The following is a 15,363-nucleotide window of genomic DNA, read 5'->3' on the forward strand; positions in this document are numbered from 1 at the left end:
GAGCTCTTTGGAATAATTTTTTTTTTTTTTTTTTTTTTTGGCTACGACTGTGGTATGTGGAGGTTCCTGGCCAGGGTCAAACCTGAGCCAAAGCAGTGACACCACCAAATCCTTAACCACTAGGCCAGCAGGGAACTCCCTGTAGGAAATGACGGACACCATTAAACAGAAAGGGGGCTTTGCTAGAAGGATCCTGGGGGAAAGTGGTCAGCCCAGCCCTGGGTAAAGGCAGGATGTGTCTGGGCTTCTTTCAGAGGCTTAGAAGTTGGGGTCAGCATTGCAAGCTTTCACCTGTGTCTCAGCACTTGTTCCAGAGGTGCTCAGTGGGAGACTAGATGCATCTGTTGTTGTCTACTTGGAAAAAAGGCTGTGTGGGTAGTGCCACAGTTTTATGTGTCACAGCTTTGCTATCCTGAGAAAGTTCCAGATCCAAAATCCATAAAAAGAATCTGGTTGATCTGGCTCAACTAGTTAGTGTCAGAGGCCCTGAGGATTATACAAAATGACCTCATGACAGGTATTCCTAGGGGGAAGGGGCATGGGGCCATGAAACTTAAAACTACACTTCAGCTGGTTATTAGACATGGCCTCCTGCTTAAACTAAATCCAGATGGAATGCTGGAGTTTGTGCTGCAAAATTAAGAAGACCCATTTATTTGTGAGTGAGAGTGCAGAAAACAATCATCCTTCCTGGAGTTCCCTAGTGGCTCAGCAGGTTAAGGATTCAGCATTGTTACTGCTGTAGATTGAGTTGGATCTCTGGCCTGGAAACTTGTGCATGCCACAGGGCCAAAAAAATCCAATGACATAATGTCCTTCCTTTGTTGGTGAGCATTCAGCAATCTGGATTTATATTCTATCAAGATAAATAAAACAGGAGTTCCCATCATGGCTCACTGGTTAATGAACCTGACTAGTATCCATGAGGATGCAGGTGTGATCCCTGACCTTGCTCAGTGGGTTAATGACCTGGCATTGCTGTGGCTGTGGTGTAGGCTGGCAGCTGTAGCTCCAATTCGACCCCTAGCCTAGGACCCTGCATATGCCATGGGTGTGGCCTTAAAAAGACAAAAAGACAAAAACAACAAAAAAAGATAAAACCGTTGACTAAATAAAAATTTCTAACATTAGCAGCGCTTAACAACATGCCCCAGGTCCCTCCCTAAGCACTTTACATCGTTAGCCTCCCTTAATCCTCATAAGAACCCTATGGCCTAAGAGTATTATTATTATAATTATTACTATTATTTTTTGCTTTATAGGGCTGCACTAGAGCATATGGAAGTTCCCAGGCTATGGGTCAAATCAGAGCTACAGCTGCCGGTCTGCACCATAGTCACAGCAACAGCCACAAAACTCAGGATTCAAGCGGCATCTGGAATCTACACCAAGCTCAGGGCAACGTGGGATCCTTAACCCTCTGAGCGAGGCCAGGGATGGAATCCGAATCGTCATGGATACTAGTGGGGTTCGTTACCAGTGAGCCACAATGGGAACTCTTCCTATTCCTATTTTAAGAAGGAAATGGTTGGGTGGGGATCCAAAGCTCTGCATCTGGATTCAGAGTCCTCAGCCACCATGGAGTACTGTCTTGTCAAGAAACCCCTTAGGAGGTGCAAAGCTATTTTTCGAAGTTATGATTTATATACCATGTGACTTCAAAACCAAGTGTTATAAAGACATCCAATGTGGCACAGGTTTTGGAATCAGACCCGAGTTGGAATTTTGGCTCTGAAGAACTTTGTGTAAACATGTGAAAATGACTTACTACTTACCTATTAAGTGGGACTAAAGGTATTTTCTTCTTAAGACTGTACATGCACATACTGAGCCTTCAAGGCATCATGCTGTTGTTATCCGTCATCCAGCAGACCAAGGATGGAGACAGGATGCCCCTGGGCCTCCAAGTTTGTCACCAGGGGGCGCGCGAGGGCTTGGTAGGAAAGGCACGCCCTTGCGCTCCGGGAGAGGCTCAGGGCCAGGTGACTCCAGGGGGCGCATGCGTATCTTGGCCCCAGGGTAGCGATTGGCTGTCAGGTTTCCGGGGCGCGCATGCGCTACGGCGAAAGGCAGGTGCCGCGGGCAAGATGGTTGTCAAAAGTTTTGCTTCCCGCTTCCGTGGCTCCCGGCGCTTTTTGAGTGGTTTTGTGGCCGGAGCTGTCGTGGGCGCTGCAGGAGCGGGGCTTACTGCCGTGCAGTTCCTCCGGAGTCGGGACGCTGAGCCTGCGTTGGCGGTGAAAGAGCCGGACGGTGAGTGTGTGGGCCCCTAGAGCTCAGGCCCGGGTTCCTATCTCGGGTAGGAGCCAGCCGTAACCCTAGACGCGCGCGGTCTCCACTCATCCGGCCCCGGGTTGTCCGCGGTCCAGTTCCCCGGCCCGGCCCCCACTCTGCGTCGCGTCCCGCCTGCCTCCTTTGTGCACTTCCTTCCTCTGGGGATCTGCCCCCGCCCCCTTGCACCAAAGTATTAGTCTCGACATGTGTGTTTTACTATGCCCTCCCCTAGATTGTTAGTCCCATAACCGTTCGGACCGTGTCAGTTTCGTTCTCCACCATTTACTCAGCCTGGGACCTGGCAGATAATTGGCTTCCAGTAAGTACGGATGAGTGACATATATTTAGTAGTCCTCATTTTATCATTGTTCAAATGAAGAACACCTGCTAGCCTTTCTTTAAAGTATGTAAGTCCGCAGGTTATCAGGGATACCTTATATTTGACATAGTAAATGAGCTCATGCTCATCTCATCTCTTAATGTCCCCGTCGTGCTAATTTAACTTGGTCCTTCTGATACTTCGCATTTAGCAAGAGAGCTATCCTGGTGGGTTGAAACCTGCAGAGGGCATCAAGAGGATTATTTTGAAAACAGCTCTCTCTTCATTGTGTACTTGGTTTCTCTCACTAGGAAAAATTGTACTAGTTTTACCACTGCCTTGCTGCAGCACGTGTCTCTGCTTCAGTATGGGAGCATTGAAAACAGTGTGGAGGAACCATGGTCCTTTACAAATACTTAAAAGGCTGTGCTTTTGTCTCCACACTAACTTTTTTTTTTGTCTTTTTGCCATTTCTTGGGCCCTTCCCGCCGCATATGGAGGTTCCCAGACTAGGGGTCAAATTGGAGCTGTAGCTGCCAGCTTACGCCAGAGCCACAGCAACGCAGGATCCGAGCCGTGTCTGCGACCTATACCACAGCTCACGGCCGGATCGTTAACCCACTGAGCAAGGCCTCGGATCGAACCGCAATCTCATGGTTCCTAGTCGGATTCGTTAACCACTGCGCCACGACGGGAACTCCACACACTAACTCTTTAAACATAATGAGTTGGCAGGCTCTCTCCCATTTAGTCATACCAATGACTAGTAATGACATGAGTTTTTCCTTGGCTGCTTTTGAGTACACTGTACTTTGTGTACAGTGAGACACCAGCAAGATCAGGTCCTTATCCCCCTCCCCGGCCCGTGGGTACTTCTTTATTAGGAAAGAAACTATTTTCAGACTAGAGACTGCAGAAGGGAACTAACTTGATTCTGCAATTCTAGAACAAACTGCATGATAAAGGATTCTTGAGTTTTCACAGAGTGAGGGCGGGGGGAGAGAGAATCATTTAAACAGTGTTTCCCAAATTTGGCTATTTTTACAAACATATGCTTAGAAGAGGGAGTTACAGGTTTTCCACGGTAACATTTAAATCTAAACCAATTAATACACTTGTTCGGAATGGCCTGACAACCACCTTACATAGCAGAGGGTTATCACGTGACCGCAGCACCTGCTCTTGTACCTCTGACCCCTATGGCACCAAGTAAAGACCAGCAGTGCTTCACTTTTCATGTGGCATCTCTCACATTGGGTGCTCAGGCCCTTCACACCATTGTTGAACACTTCCTATGAGACCTGTGAGTTGTCAAGGTTCAGGAAACTGGGTCACAGCATTTCTTCTCAAAGTAGGGTGGTGTGGTGTGTGGATGGTGGCCAGGGAGAGACATGAACTGTGAAAAGGCACATTCAGACTACCTACTGACTTTATCATACAAAAGTCTATAATGTTAAACTCGACAAAATAATTTTCGGGCAGTAGCAGAAACCCAACTAGAGATTCACCCAAGGGGGTCTGGGATAAATTTGGCTGAGAAACACTGGTGTAGAGGTAGAGGAGTCCCAGCACATGGAGAACAGTTAAGAACATGTGCCAGGAGTTCCCGTTTTGGCTCAGCGGAAACAAACCCAACTAGTATCCACGAGAATGCTGGTTCAATTCCTAGTCTTCCTCAGTGGGTTAAGGATCGGGCCTTGCTGTGGTTGTGGCATGGACAGGCAGCTGGTTGCAGCTCCAATTCTACCCCTAGCCTGGGAAGTTCTGTATGTCACAGGTTCGGCCCTAAAAAGCAAAAACAAAAAACAAAATAAAAAACATCTTGCAAACGTATGTGTAAGGAACATCTTTGGGTTTAATGAGTGAATCCTAAGCCATAACTTGTCATGGTCTTTTGGACCCAAAGGGCCAATCCACAAGAAACCCAAGACATCCATCGGACTTCTCAGACCTGTTTGGGGCAAGTCGATCCACTTTTAATATGGAGTCAGAAGAAAAATCTGGTTTGGACTCCCCAAATCCGCGCCCCCCCCCCCAATTATTTGGGTTAGCACATTTCAGAATTATAAGTAAACAGTTGTTGCAGCTGAGCGAAGGTAGTCCTGGGTCCATCCACCAGGAAGTGCTGTCATTATCTGCAGTGCCATCCAGCTCTCAAGGGGCCTATCAGCTTGGGGTCTGCTCTGCTGTAATTATTTCAGAGCTCCAATTTGCTTCAGGTGGGTCAACAGCTCCCCTCTCGTGCTTGCTTACTAGATCGGTGCATCCATATATACACTCTTTATCGATACAGACCCAAGGTACCGTTCTGGCTCCCTCGAGCTGTTGCAGTTAATCTTGAATCTCGTTGGTGTCACTGGTGGCTGTGATATCGACAAATTCCAGAAGCCCTTCTTTGAAGGGAAGTTGGCTGAGGAGCTCCTGGGTCCTTCTGCAGTAGGGGCAGGTGGGCTTGATGAAAACCACCTTCCCAGGCTGGATTCTGCTGTTTACAAAGGTTTGAGCCATGCTGACAGGCAGCTGCCTCCGGGAGGAAACCTCAATTGCAGGTATTGCTCAGATGTAAATGGAGGCCCCGGCCAGCTGGCTCTCATTTAAAGGAACCTCCCTGGAGGAGGATCAGGTCCTTATTTTTATTTTAATTTTTTTTGGTGGCCACATCTGCAGCATATGGAAGCTCCTGGGCCAGGGACTGAATCCTAGGCCGCAGCTGTGGCATTGCTGGATCCATTAACCCACTGCTCAGGGCCAAGGATGGAACCTCTGTCTCTGCAGTGACCCGAGCCACTGCAGTCGGATTCCTAACCCCTGCCACAGTGGGAACTCCTCATGTCCTTATTTGACAGTTAATGAAATAGCTACAGTTTACCTGGCTAGACCTGTACAACTGATTATAGACAAAACCAGTATTTTAGCTGCTGTCTCTTTTTTTTGCATTGTAAGTCATTGTAAAAATGAGATCTGGTTGATTAAACCTTTGAGCCAGTCCTTTGTAAGACTTACCCCTCTTCCTTACAGTCTTGTTCCTGATAAGAGTCACTAACTGTTATTCCCCCCCCACCCCTGCCCACCCCTTTTTTCATTTTTAGGTTCTTCAGAAAAGGCTCTCTTGGAACAATTTGGATTCCCATTAACTGGAACAGAGACAAGGTGTTATACTAATCATGCCTTATCTTATGATCAGTCAAAGCGGGTGCCTAGATGGGTTCTCGAACATATATCCAAGAGCAAGATTACAGGTAGGTGGTTAGAAGCAAAGACGTTGATGAAAAATGCTTCCAAATTTAGAACAAGGAGGGTTATTAATAATCTCAGCCTTTTTTTACATTACAGCACCTTAGGAAAGATGTTTGTGTGGCTCACTAAAGAGATGGACCCTGCCTGGCAGCCAGGGAGCCCCAGACCCTTCAGGCTGTCTCAGGGGCTGAGAGGATCTGTATCTTGACACATGAATTAGAGGATTTGTCATAAACATTACAGCGAGCACCACTCATGCTGTTCATCACCTCTACAAATATTTGTGTCTCCCATGTGTCTGGCACGGTGCTGAGCCTTGGGGTTATATTAGTGACCAGAGTAGATGGTTTCCACTCCCAGGCCTAATTACAGTTGGTAATTACTGTGCTGAAGGCAGAGTGATTGCAAGTTGGGTTAGTATAATTAAGGAACAGTAAAGAATAGGGTCGGAGAACTTGATGCTGATTAGCGAGTCTTCTCTGAGAAAGTGGCCTGAAGGATGGCGATTACCCAGGCAGAGGAGTAGGGTGGGCAGCAGGATACAGAGACAAGCATTCCAGGCAGAGAAAGAGAAGCATGGCTGCATCATTCAAGGCCCCGATGTGAAGAATTTTGTTCCTTTAGGAAACTAAAAGAAGGCCAGCATGGCAGGAGCAAGGGAGCACGTGATGTGAAATGAGACGAGAGGTGTGCAGATGTGTGAGTCTGTTTGTGTGTCGTCCTGCCTTGCTTCCCTGTAGTGAGGGTGGCCAGGTCTTGACGTTCAGTGTAGACCATTTCCAGTTTGTGCTCCCACCATCACTATTTGTTCTCTCTCTCCCAGGCCTCAACCATAATGAGCATTATTGCACTTTACCAATTTATTAGTTGATTTTATTTGTGTTTATTGGTTACCAGTAAGGGTTAATATTTTGAGAATTATTCTTTGTGATTTATTCTTTACCATTTTCTTTCTTTTTTTTTTTTTTAGGGCCACACTCATGGCACATGGAGGTTCCCAGGCTAGGGTCTAATCAGAGCTATAGCTGCCGGCCTACATTACAGCCATAGCAACTTGGGATTGGAACCACATCTGTGACCTACACCATAGCTCAAGGCAACGTCGGATCCTTAACTCGCTGAGCGAGGCCAGAGATCAAACCCACAACCTCACAGTTCTAGTCAGATTTGTTTCCACTGCACCACAACGGGAACTCCAATTCTTTGCCATTTTCAATGGGGATATTCTTCTTTGAATTTTGTGGGAGTTCTTTTATATATTCAGGATATTACTTTTGTTATAGTTTTCTTATCCCTATTTGGTTATTTGCCTTTTAATTTGCAATATGGCCCACAGATGACTTCTTCATTGTTTTACAAGGCATGCTATCTTTAAATGTATTAAAATGCTGATGTTGGTGTAGGTTGCAGACACAGCTCGGATTTGGCCTTGCTGTGGCTGTGGTGTAGGCCCCCCAAAATTTTTTTAAAAATTAAAAAAAAATGCTGTTATTAAGATGAGTGAGTGCCTTTATGGAGTACACATCAACCAGCAGAATAGCAGGAGGCTGGGAATGTACTTGCTGTTGGAAGGAAACTGATGTAAGGGTAAACTCATAGCAGGTGAGACTGGATTATAAATTTACATCAAGAGAAACTCACTTGATTTAGTCTCAAGCCTGGTAAGTTTCCTTTAAATGCAAAAATGATCCCAAGATGGAATTCCAGCTTAACTCATTTTATCTTGCTATTAAGTTACCATTTTCAGAGGCATTTAAGAAAGGCACTGTGTTTTATATTGTAAATCCTGGGAACTGTATAATTTTGAGGAGGTAAAATAGAGCTAATGAATATTATTTGAAAGCAGGAAGCAATATACCTGTGATTTACTTGATTTTAGGGTAAAGCATCTAAAGTTTTTAGTAATGACAAAGTTATTTAGATTTAAACTCCTCTGCTAAAATTTTTTAAAACATTTCTCTCTTAAAAAAATTTACACAAGCAGAAGCTGATCTTTTATTATTGTTATTTTTAATTTTAAGTCTTTTTTGGCTGCACCTGCGGCATGTGTAAGTTCCTAGGCCAGGGATCGAACCCATGCCACTGCAGTGACTGGAGCTGCCGCAGAGACACCACCAGATCCTTAACCTGCTATACCACAGAGAATGCCTAAAACCAAGAAATTTTATTAGTATATAAAAAGTATATAGAGGAAGTCTCTTGTAGTGCAGCAGTTAAGGATCGCATGTGGTCACTGCTCTGGTGTGGGTTTGATCCCTGGCCTGGGATCTTCCATATGCTGCAGGTGTGCTCTACCCTCCCCCACCGAAAAAAGCTTGTAGGGGAAAAAAAAAAAATTAACAACACGAAGAGCTACCATGATAGTAGAGATTTGCCAGGCCATTATTTGGGGGAACTCCAGAATCCAGAAGGGTAAGGGCAGTGCTGGTAAACTGAAGCCACATTGCCTTTTGTTCCGCAGTCTTAATGGTGTGAAGGGGGCTGAAGGCAAAGTCTAGGACTCACAGAAGGCAGTTTGGCTTATGGGAGACCCTTCCCATATTACCCTGGAACCCCAGAGGGCCACATCCTCAGGAAAGGGTGAACTAGATCTAACCTGCCTGCTCACCATAGGGAAGTACAGAGAAGGCTGCCTTGGCACTGAGCAAAGGAGGGTCAAAAAGGAAAATAAAGGAGTTCCCGTCGTGGCTCAGCAGGTTAAGAACTCGACATTCCCCGCGAGGATATGGTTTGATCCTTGGCCTCGCTCAGTGGGTTAAGGACCCACCATTGCCCCAAGCTGTGCATCTGCAGCTCGGAACCAGCGCGGCTGTGGCTGTGGCGTAGGCCAACAGCTGCAGGTCTGATTTGACCCCTAGCCTGGGAACTTCCATATGCCGAAGGTATGGCCATAGAAAAAAAGGAAAAAAAAGAACAATTAAAAAAAAAGAAATAAGAATTTTGTTCCAAAGAAGCTGAGGCCACACACTGGCTATCATGCAGACTTGTAGCCCAAACTCATGTAGCTCTATAGATCAAGGAACCTTAAAGCCAGTCTCCACTGCTGATGGCTCCAAATACTTGACAGAAGTCAGTTTACAGCCTTTCTCCAGGAAGGTGTCTTCATCCTAGACTCTTGGAATGATTTTTCAAGGGCAGTGAACACTAGGCAAAGAAAACCAGACATACCAGGAAGCAATTCCAATGGTAATAACACAGAAGTTTACTGGTATTTCTCTGTATTACCAGTTTTTTTTTTTTTTTTTTAAGTAAAACTGGAGAGGTTCTAAAAAGCTAGATACTTTGAACCTTGAGGTCTGATAATTTAACATTTTTCTTGATTGAATGAAATGATGCAAGAATCCCCACTTTATACGGATGCCCATTTTATACTTTTTGAGTAGCAGCCCAAGTATATTCCATTTGTCCTCATAATTTTTATAGTTTAGCAAGATCTGCCCTAATGACAGTGGAAAATGTAGTGTTGGGACCCACTGATTTCTACCATGGCAGACTACTCTGGAGGTATAGAATATAAGTAAAATTGAGATTTTTGTCTCTCTCATGTGGCACCCAGATATTTTGTGTCAGGAGTTTCTGGATTGAGCTCATAACTAAATGTTTATTTTGTCATGGCTTAAGAGGCTGTAAGCAAGATATCAGAGGCACTCTCCCCCTTCCCTGGGCTCTGCCTGCCCAGAACAAATTGTTTTGTGTCTATATTTATCCATTATTTCAGTACATATAAACCTGTCAAATACCATTGTACAGAATACAATGCATGGGGGTCTTTTTAAAAAGCAAGGGTGTATTTAGTAGCTAAGCTTTTATACAGCTCAGCTATTTGGTCAGTTTTTACATAAATACTGTCCTGGTTATTTTTTCCTTTTACTTGAAAGGCCAGAAACAAAAGTAGATGAGGTAGCTGCATTGTATGAAAAACATTCTTTCCTGGACTAGTCCTCACTAAATTCAGAGTTAGTATCCGAACTATCCCTGGAACTTGAGACATGGGTGCCGTCACTAAGTATTGGCTGCTCAGAGAGATACTAGCTGGCAGCCAGCAGCTTGCCTTGTTTAGAGAGTCTTGAGGGATTTTTGTCCTCTGGCAACTTACCCATCTTGTGTGTTTTCCTTCAGGTGATGCAGACAGAAAACATTGTAAATTCAAGCCAGATCCCAACATCCCTCCAACCTTCAGTGCCTTCAATGAGGACTACGTTGGCAGTGGGTGGTCACGAGGCCACATGGCTCCAGCAGGAAATAACAAATTCTCATCTGTAGGCATATTTTGGGGAAGGGATGGGAATACGGGGCTGGTATTTTGTCTACTGTGGGACTTGGCAGTTAAAAACCTAGGAGTCAAACCCTAACGCTTGAGAATTGTCATACCTTGAGAATTGTCATACCTTGTTTTGTATTTTTCTTCCTGACTTGACTTCCTTTCTTTGCTCAGATGCTCAGACATTTTTAAACAGGTCCAATGAGGGAACTAAATGCTATGGAATGGAGGGGAAAGCCAACAGGAGTCAAAGCTACTCACCCTTTTTTATCTTGAAAAATTTCAGACCTGTAAAAAAGTTGAAAAGAGGACAGCAGAAACATTTTGGCTGGTGGGAAAGTTGAAGACAGTACAGATATATCTTGATACATTTTTTTACTTAGCATTTTTTTTTTTTAACCATTGACAGTAAATCGCAGATATCATAATGCTTCATTCCTAAGTAGATTGCTCAGGAGCTTGTGTCGCCTAAGAATAAGGATGTTTGTATATATGTCAGGTGTGGTGTTATACCAAGAAATGTGTGCAATTGTATTTTTCTTCTCTTTTCTTTTTTCATTTTCAGCCACCCCAGGCATATGGAGTTCCTGGGCCAGGGATCAGATCGAAGCCACAGTTGCGACCTAAGCCAAAGTTGCGGCAACGCCAGATCTTTAACCTGGTGTGCCAGGCTGGGGAACGAATCCATGTCCCAAGATGCCGCCAATCCCCTTGCTCCATATATATATATATATATATATATATTTTTTTTTTTTTTTTTTTTTTTGGCTTTTTAGGCCTCTGCTTGCAGCATATGGAGGTTCCCAGGCTAGGGTTCTAATAGGCCAGCTGCTGGCCTTCACCACAGCAACGCCATATCCAAGCTGAGTCTGTGACCCACACCACAGCTCACGGCAATGCTAGATCCTTGACCCACGGAGCAAGGCCAGGAATCGAACCCTCAACCTCTTGGCTCCTAGTTGGATTTGCTTACTTTGCACCTTGAAGGGACCTCTGGGAACTCCTGTTTTTGTATATTTATACAATAGTAGACAATTTACATTCAGGTTTGCCAAATTGTCCCAATTATGTTCTTTACCACTTTTTTTTAGATTCACTACCTGATCATGAATCACATATTACATTCAGTTATCTCTCTAGGCTCCTTTAATTTAGGATAATTTCTCTGCCAAAAAAGGGGAGGAATGTCTTTTTTGACGTTGACATTTATTGCATGATTTGTTGGTGATTATTGTCATTAGGCTTGTGGTTCTCAACCTTAGATATGCACTGTAATAACCTGGGGACGTTTTATTTTATTTTATTTTATTTTTTGTCTTTTTGCCATTCCTTGGGCCGCTCCCAGCAATGGAGTTTCCCAGGCTAGGGGTCTAATCGGAGCTGTAGCTGCCAGCCTACGCCAGAGCCATGGCAACGTGGGATCCAAGCCGCGTCTGCAACCTACACCACAGCTCACGGCAACGCCGGATCCTTAACCCACTGAGCAAGGCCAGGGAGTGAACCCGAAACCTCGTGGTTCCTAGTTGTATTCGCTAACCACTGCGCCATGACGGGAACTCCCCTGGGGATGTTTTAAAAAAAATCCTGATGCCCAGAGATGTAACCCAGAGTAGTTAAATCAGACATTGTAGGGGATAGGACCCAGGCATTATGTTTTTGAAGCTCCTAGGTTACTTCAATGTGCATTTAAGGTTGAGAACTGCTTATTTGAGGAGAAGGTATTTGCTGGCCTTGGCAGTTAGTATAGATCAATGAAGGGAAACTCAGTGACAGAGGCTGTTGTTTATAGGTCAGGAGTATGACTTGAATGGACACATGGCCAGAAATTCAGAATAGGAATTTTTTTTTTGCACTTTTGAACTAATATGTTTGTGCTGTACTACTGAAATACTACTGTGTTCCCAAAAGCTGACCATTATTGAGAAATTCTGTGCCAGAGGCTTAAAACCAAAATTCGCCTTCTAGCTTTATATTGGAAATTTTTAATTCATATGAATTTGCTTGACTCTTGTAAATTATGAAGAAAACGTGCACACCAAACTCCTTTTTTGTTATAGTCCTTATTTAGAATAATCATCATTGAGCTTTTTGTCATGAATAGCTGTGGGTTTCATTTTTCTAAACAGTTACTGTAATTGCCCGGTGCTAGCATAGGAATAAGGAACTTTTTGTCTATGTCTGCTTTGTAAAATCTCTGTCAAAGGGGAGGGCATTTTATTGCAAGTTTTCTATTTCTTTTCACAGAAAGCCATGGCTGAGACCTTTTACCTTTCTAATATTGTGCCTCAGAATTTTGATAATAATGCTGGATATTGGAACAGGTGAGGGCTGAGAGTTTTAAAACTCTGATTCTGTGGGAGATGACTGATGTGGCAGGAGAGTGGACTAGTGTGCCTAGCAGCTGTGTGTGTGTCTGCCATTGTTTTTCAAGTGCTAGCACTGCTGGAGGTAAGTACCTAGGGCTAGTTTCTTTGCTGGATTTGGGGAGTACAGTTGTCTGTGGGAGGACAGACTTCAGAACATGTCCAGCCATTGTGGTCATGTTTGCCACTTGTGAGAAGTCAAGTTCTGAAAGAAACTTTTGAAAACATTATTCAGGCAGTAGAACACTATGTTTTAGGCTGAGGGCGCTATATTATTCTATACTTGTATTTAAAGAGTTGCTGCTTTTTCAGAACAATTTTGTAGAATTGAACATAACTGTTGCTAGTTTTTGATAGAACCTGACTACAGTAGTCCCTTCTTATCCGTGGTTTTACTTTCTGCTGTTTCAGTTACCCGCTGTCAACCGCAGTCCAAAAATATTAAGTGGAGGGAGTTCCCGTTGTGGCTCAGCATGTTACAAACCTGACTAGTAACCTTGAGGATGTGGGTTCAATCCCTGGGCTTTCTCAGTAGGTTAAGGATCTGGCGTTGCCACGAGCTGTGGTGTAGGTCAAAGATGTGTCTTGGATCCTGAGTTGCTGTGGCTGTGGGGTAGCCTGGCAGCTGCCGTTCCGCTTCAACCCCTAGCCTGGGAACTTCCATATGCCACAGGTTTGGTCCTAAAAAAAAAAAAAAAAAGAAAAACAAATAACTGGAAATTTCCAGAAGTGAGCAGTGTGTAATTTAAATTGGCGTGTAGCTGAATAATGAGATAAAATCTGTTACTTCCTGCTCTGTCCAGCCAGGATGTGAACCATCCTGTTGTCCAGTGTATCCCACTCATTGGGCAGTAACCCGCTTGCTTTCATAGGGCTTGTGTTCAAGTGACCCTTATTTAATAATGGCCCCAAAATGCAGGAGTAGAGATGCTGGCAATTTGGATTTGCCAAAGAGAAGCTATAAAATGCTTCCCTTAAGTGAAAAGGTAGGAGTTGTTGACTTAAGAAAGAAAAAAAAAAATGCATGCTGAGGTTGCTAAAATCTATGGTAAGAAGTAATCTATTCATGAAATTGTGAAGAAGAAAAAAGAAACTCATGCTACTCTTGTTGTTGCCCCTCAGGCTGCAAAAGTTACAGCCACTAAGTATGATAAGTGTTTAGCTTAGATGAAGAAGGTGTTAAGTTTGTACAGTAAGATATTTTGAGAGAGACCACATCCACATAACTATTATTACAGTATATTGTTATGATGTTCTATCATTATTGTGTTAATCTCTTACTGTGTCTAATTTATAAATTAAATGTTATCATAGATATGTTTAGGAAAAACAGTGTGTATCATATTTGATGCTATCCACAGTTTCAGGAATCCACTGGGGGTCTTGGAATGCATTCTTGTGGATAAGGAATATCTATTGTATGAAATATTTGGGCCTTCTGTATTTTTCTGACACTCACTTAGTTCTGTCAGAGGATTCAGGGGACCTTTCTTTTTCTTTCTTTCTTTTTTTAAAGGGCTGCTCCCCGAGGCATATAGAAATCCCAGGCTAGGAGTCTAATCGTAGCTATAGCTCCTAACCTACTCCAAACCACAGCTCACATTGATGCCAGATCCTTAACCCACTGAGCAAGGCCAGGGATTGAACCTGCAACCTCATGGTTCCTAGTCAGATTTGTTAACCACTGCGCCACAACGGGAACTCCAATATACACTTTTTAATTAATTAATTAGTTTGCTTTTTTAGGGCCTCATCCATGGCATATGGAGGTTCCCAGGCTAGGGGTCAAATTAGAGCCACAGCTGCGAGCCTGCACCACAGCCACAGCAACACAGGATCTGAGCCGTGTCTATGACCTACACCCCAGCTCACTGCAATGCCAGATCCTTAACCCACTGAGCGAGGCCAGGGATCGAACCTGCAACCTCATGGTTACTAGTCGGATTTGCATCCACTGCGCCACAACAGAAACTCCTCAATATATATTTTTAGAAGATAAGAATTCTTTTAATATAATCACAGTACTGTTATTGCCCCTAGAGATTTAACACTAATTCAGTAATTCCTTATTACCAATTTTACAGTCAGTGTTCAGATTTCCCTGATTGTCTTTACCCTTTTTTTTTTTTTTTTTAATTCTAATGTGGTCTACACATAGGTTTGGGTGATATGTCTCTTTGGTCACTTTTAATCTGTAGGTTTCTCTTCCTCTTTTTTTTACCCCCTTGCAAATTATTTGTTGATGATCTGGGATGTTTGTCCTATAGAGTTGCCTTTCCATGTTCTGACTGATTACATACCTGTGGAAGCATTTAATATTTTCCTTTTTCAGGGAATATATTTTTGGGAGGAAAACTTTACTTTTAATTGGTTACATGTGCTATAAGATGAAGTAGTGTTGATTTTACTTTTTAGATAAGAAAACTGAAGAATGAGGTCCTGCTTTGTTATCTCTCATAAATCTCTTCCAACTGTCATACGACAAAGTGCGTATTAAAAGTGCTTGCTATTTTTATCAAGTAAATTAGCAAAAAGAGGTTTTAAAACAATTTTTAAATTTATTTATTTATTTTTGGCTGTGCCTGCAGCATGTGGAATTTCCTAGGCCAGCGACCAAACCCACACCATGGCAGCGACCCAAGCTGCTGCAGTGACAACACTGGATCCTTAACCCACTGGGCCACAAGGGAACTCCCCTCAGAACAGTTTTTAAATGATAACTCTCAGTGTTAATAAAGATTGTTGTGCAAATGTTATGTCGTATTTTGGAATTTATAGAGTAAATTGTACAGTCTTATTAAAAATATTAGTTTTATATAAATAATCAAGCATCATTACAGTATTAATTCAGTGAAGTAATTCTGGTCCTTGAAATTTCTTCTAAGGAATTACTGCATTGTTGCATTAAAGAA

The 15,363-nt window shown here is 43.4% G+C and overlaps 1 protein-coding gene and 1 pseudogene across 10 annotated transcripts in view; one reads left to right on the plus strand and one right to left on the minus strand.

Annotated features, from left to right (window-relative positions):
* EXOG (exo/endonuclease G) overlaps positions 1,344-15,363 on the plus strand; it is a 52,083-nt gene continuing 38,063 nt past the window's right edge. For 7 of the 10 annotated variants that reach the window (XR_001300113.2, XR_002338207.1, XR_002338209.1 and 4 more), the window contains exons 1-4: positions 1,344-2,250; positions 5,680-5,829; positions 9,947-10,086; positions 12,333-12,409. Coding sequence is in view for 3 of the 10 variants with exons in the window: in XM_021071674.1 (XP_020927333.1) it covers positions 1,818-2,250; positions 5,680-5,829; positions 9,947-10,086; positions 12,333-12,409 (800 nt within the window). In the remaining 7 variants the exon portion in view is untranslated. Of the gene's footprint in view, positions 2,251-2,503; positions 2,591-5,679; positions 5,830-9,946; positions 10,087-12,332; positions 12,410-15,363 lie in introns of all 10 variants that reach the window. The other 3 variants (XR_002338211.1, XM_021071675.1, XM_003132105.6) reach the window with 2 other exon arrangements.
* LOC100516041 lies at positions 4,783-5,673 on the minus strand (annotated as a pseudogene).

The sequence above is a fragment of the Sus scrofa genome, chromosome 13 (assembly GCF_000003025.6).
Source record: "Sus scrofa isolate TJ Tabasco breed Duroc chromosome 13, Sscrofa11.1, whole genome shotgun sequence".
Taxonomy (NCBI): domain Eukaryota; kingdom Metazoa; phylum Chordata; class Mammalia; order Artiodactyla; family Suidae; genus Sus; species Sus scrofa.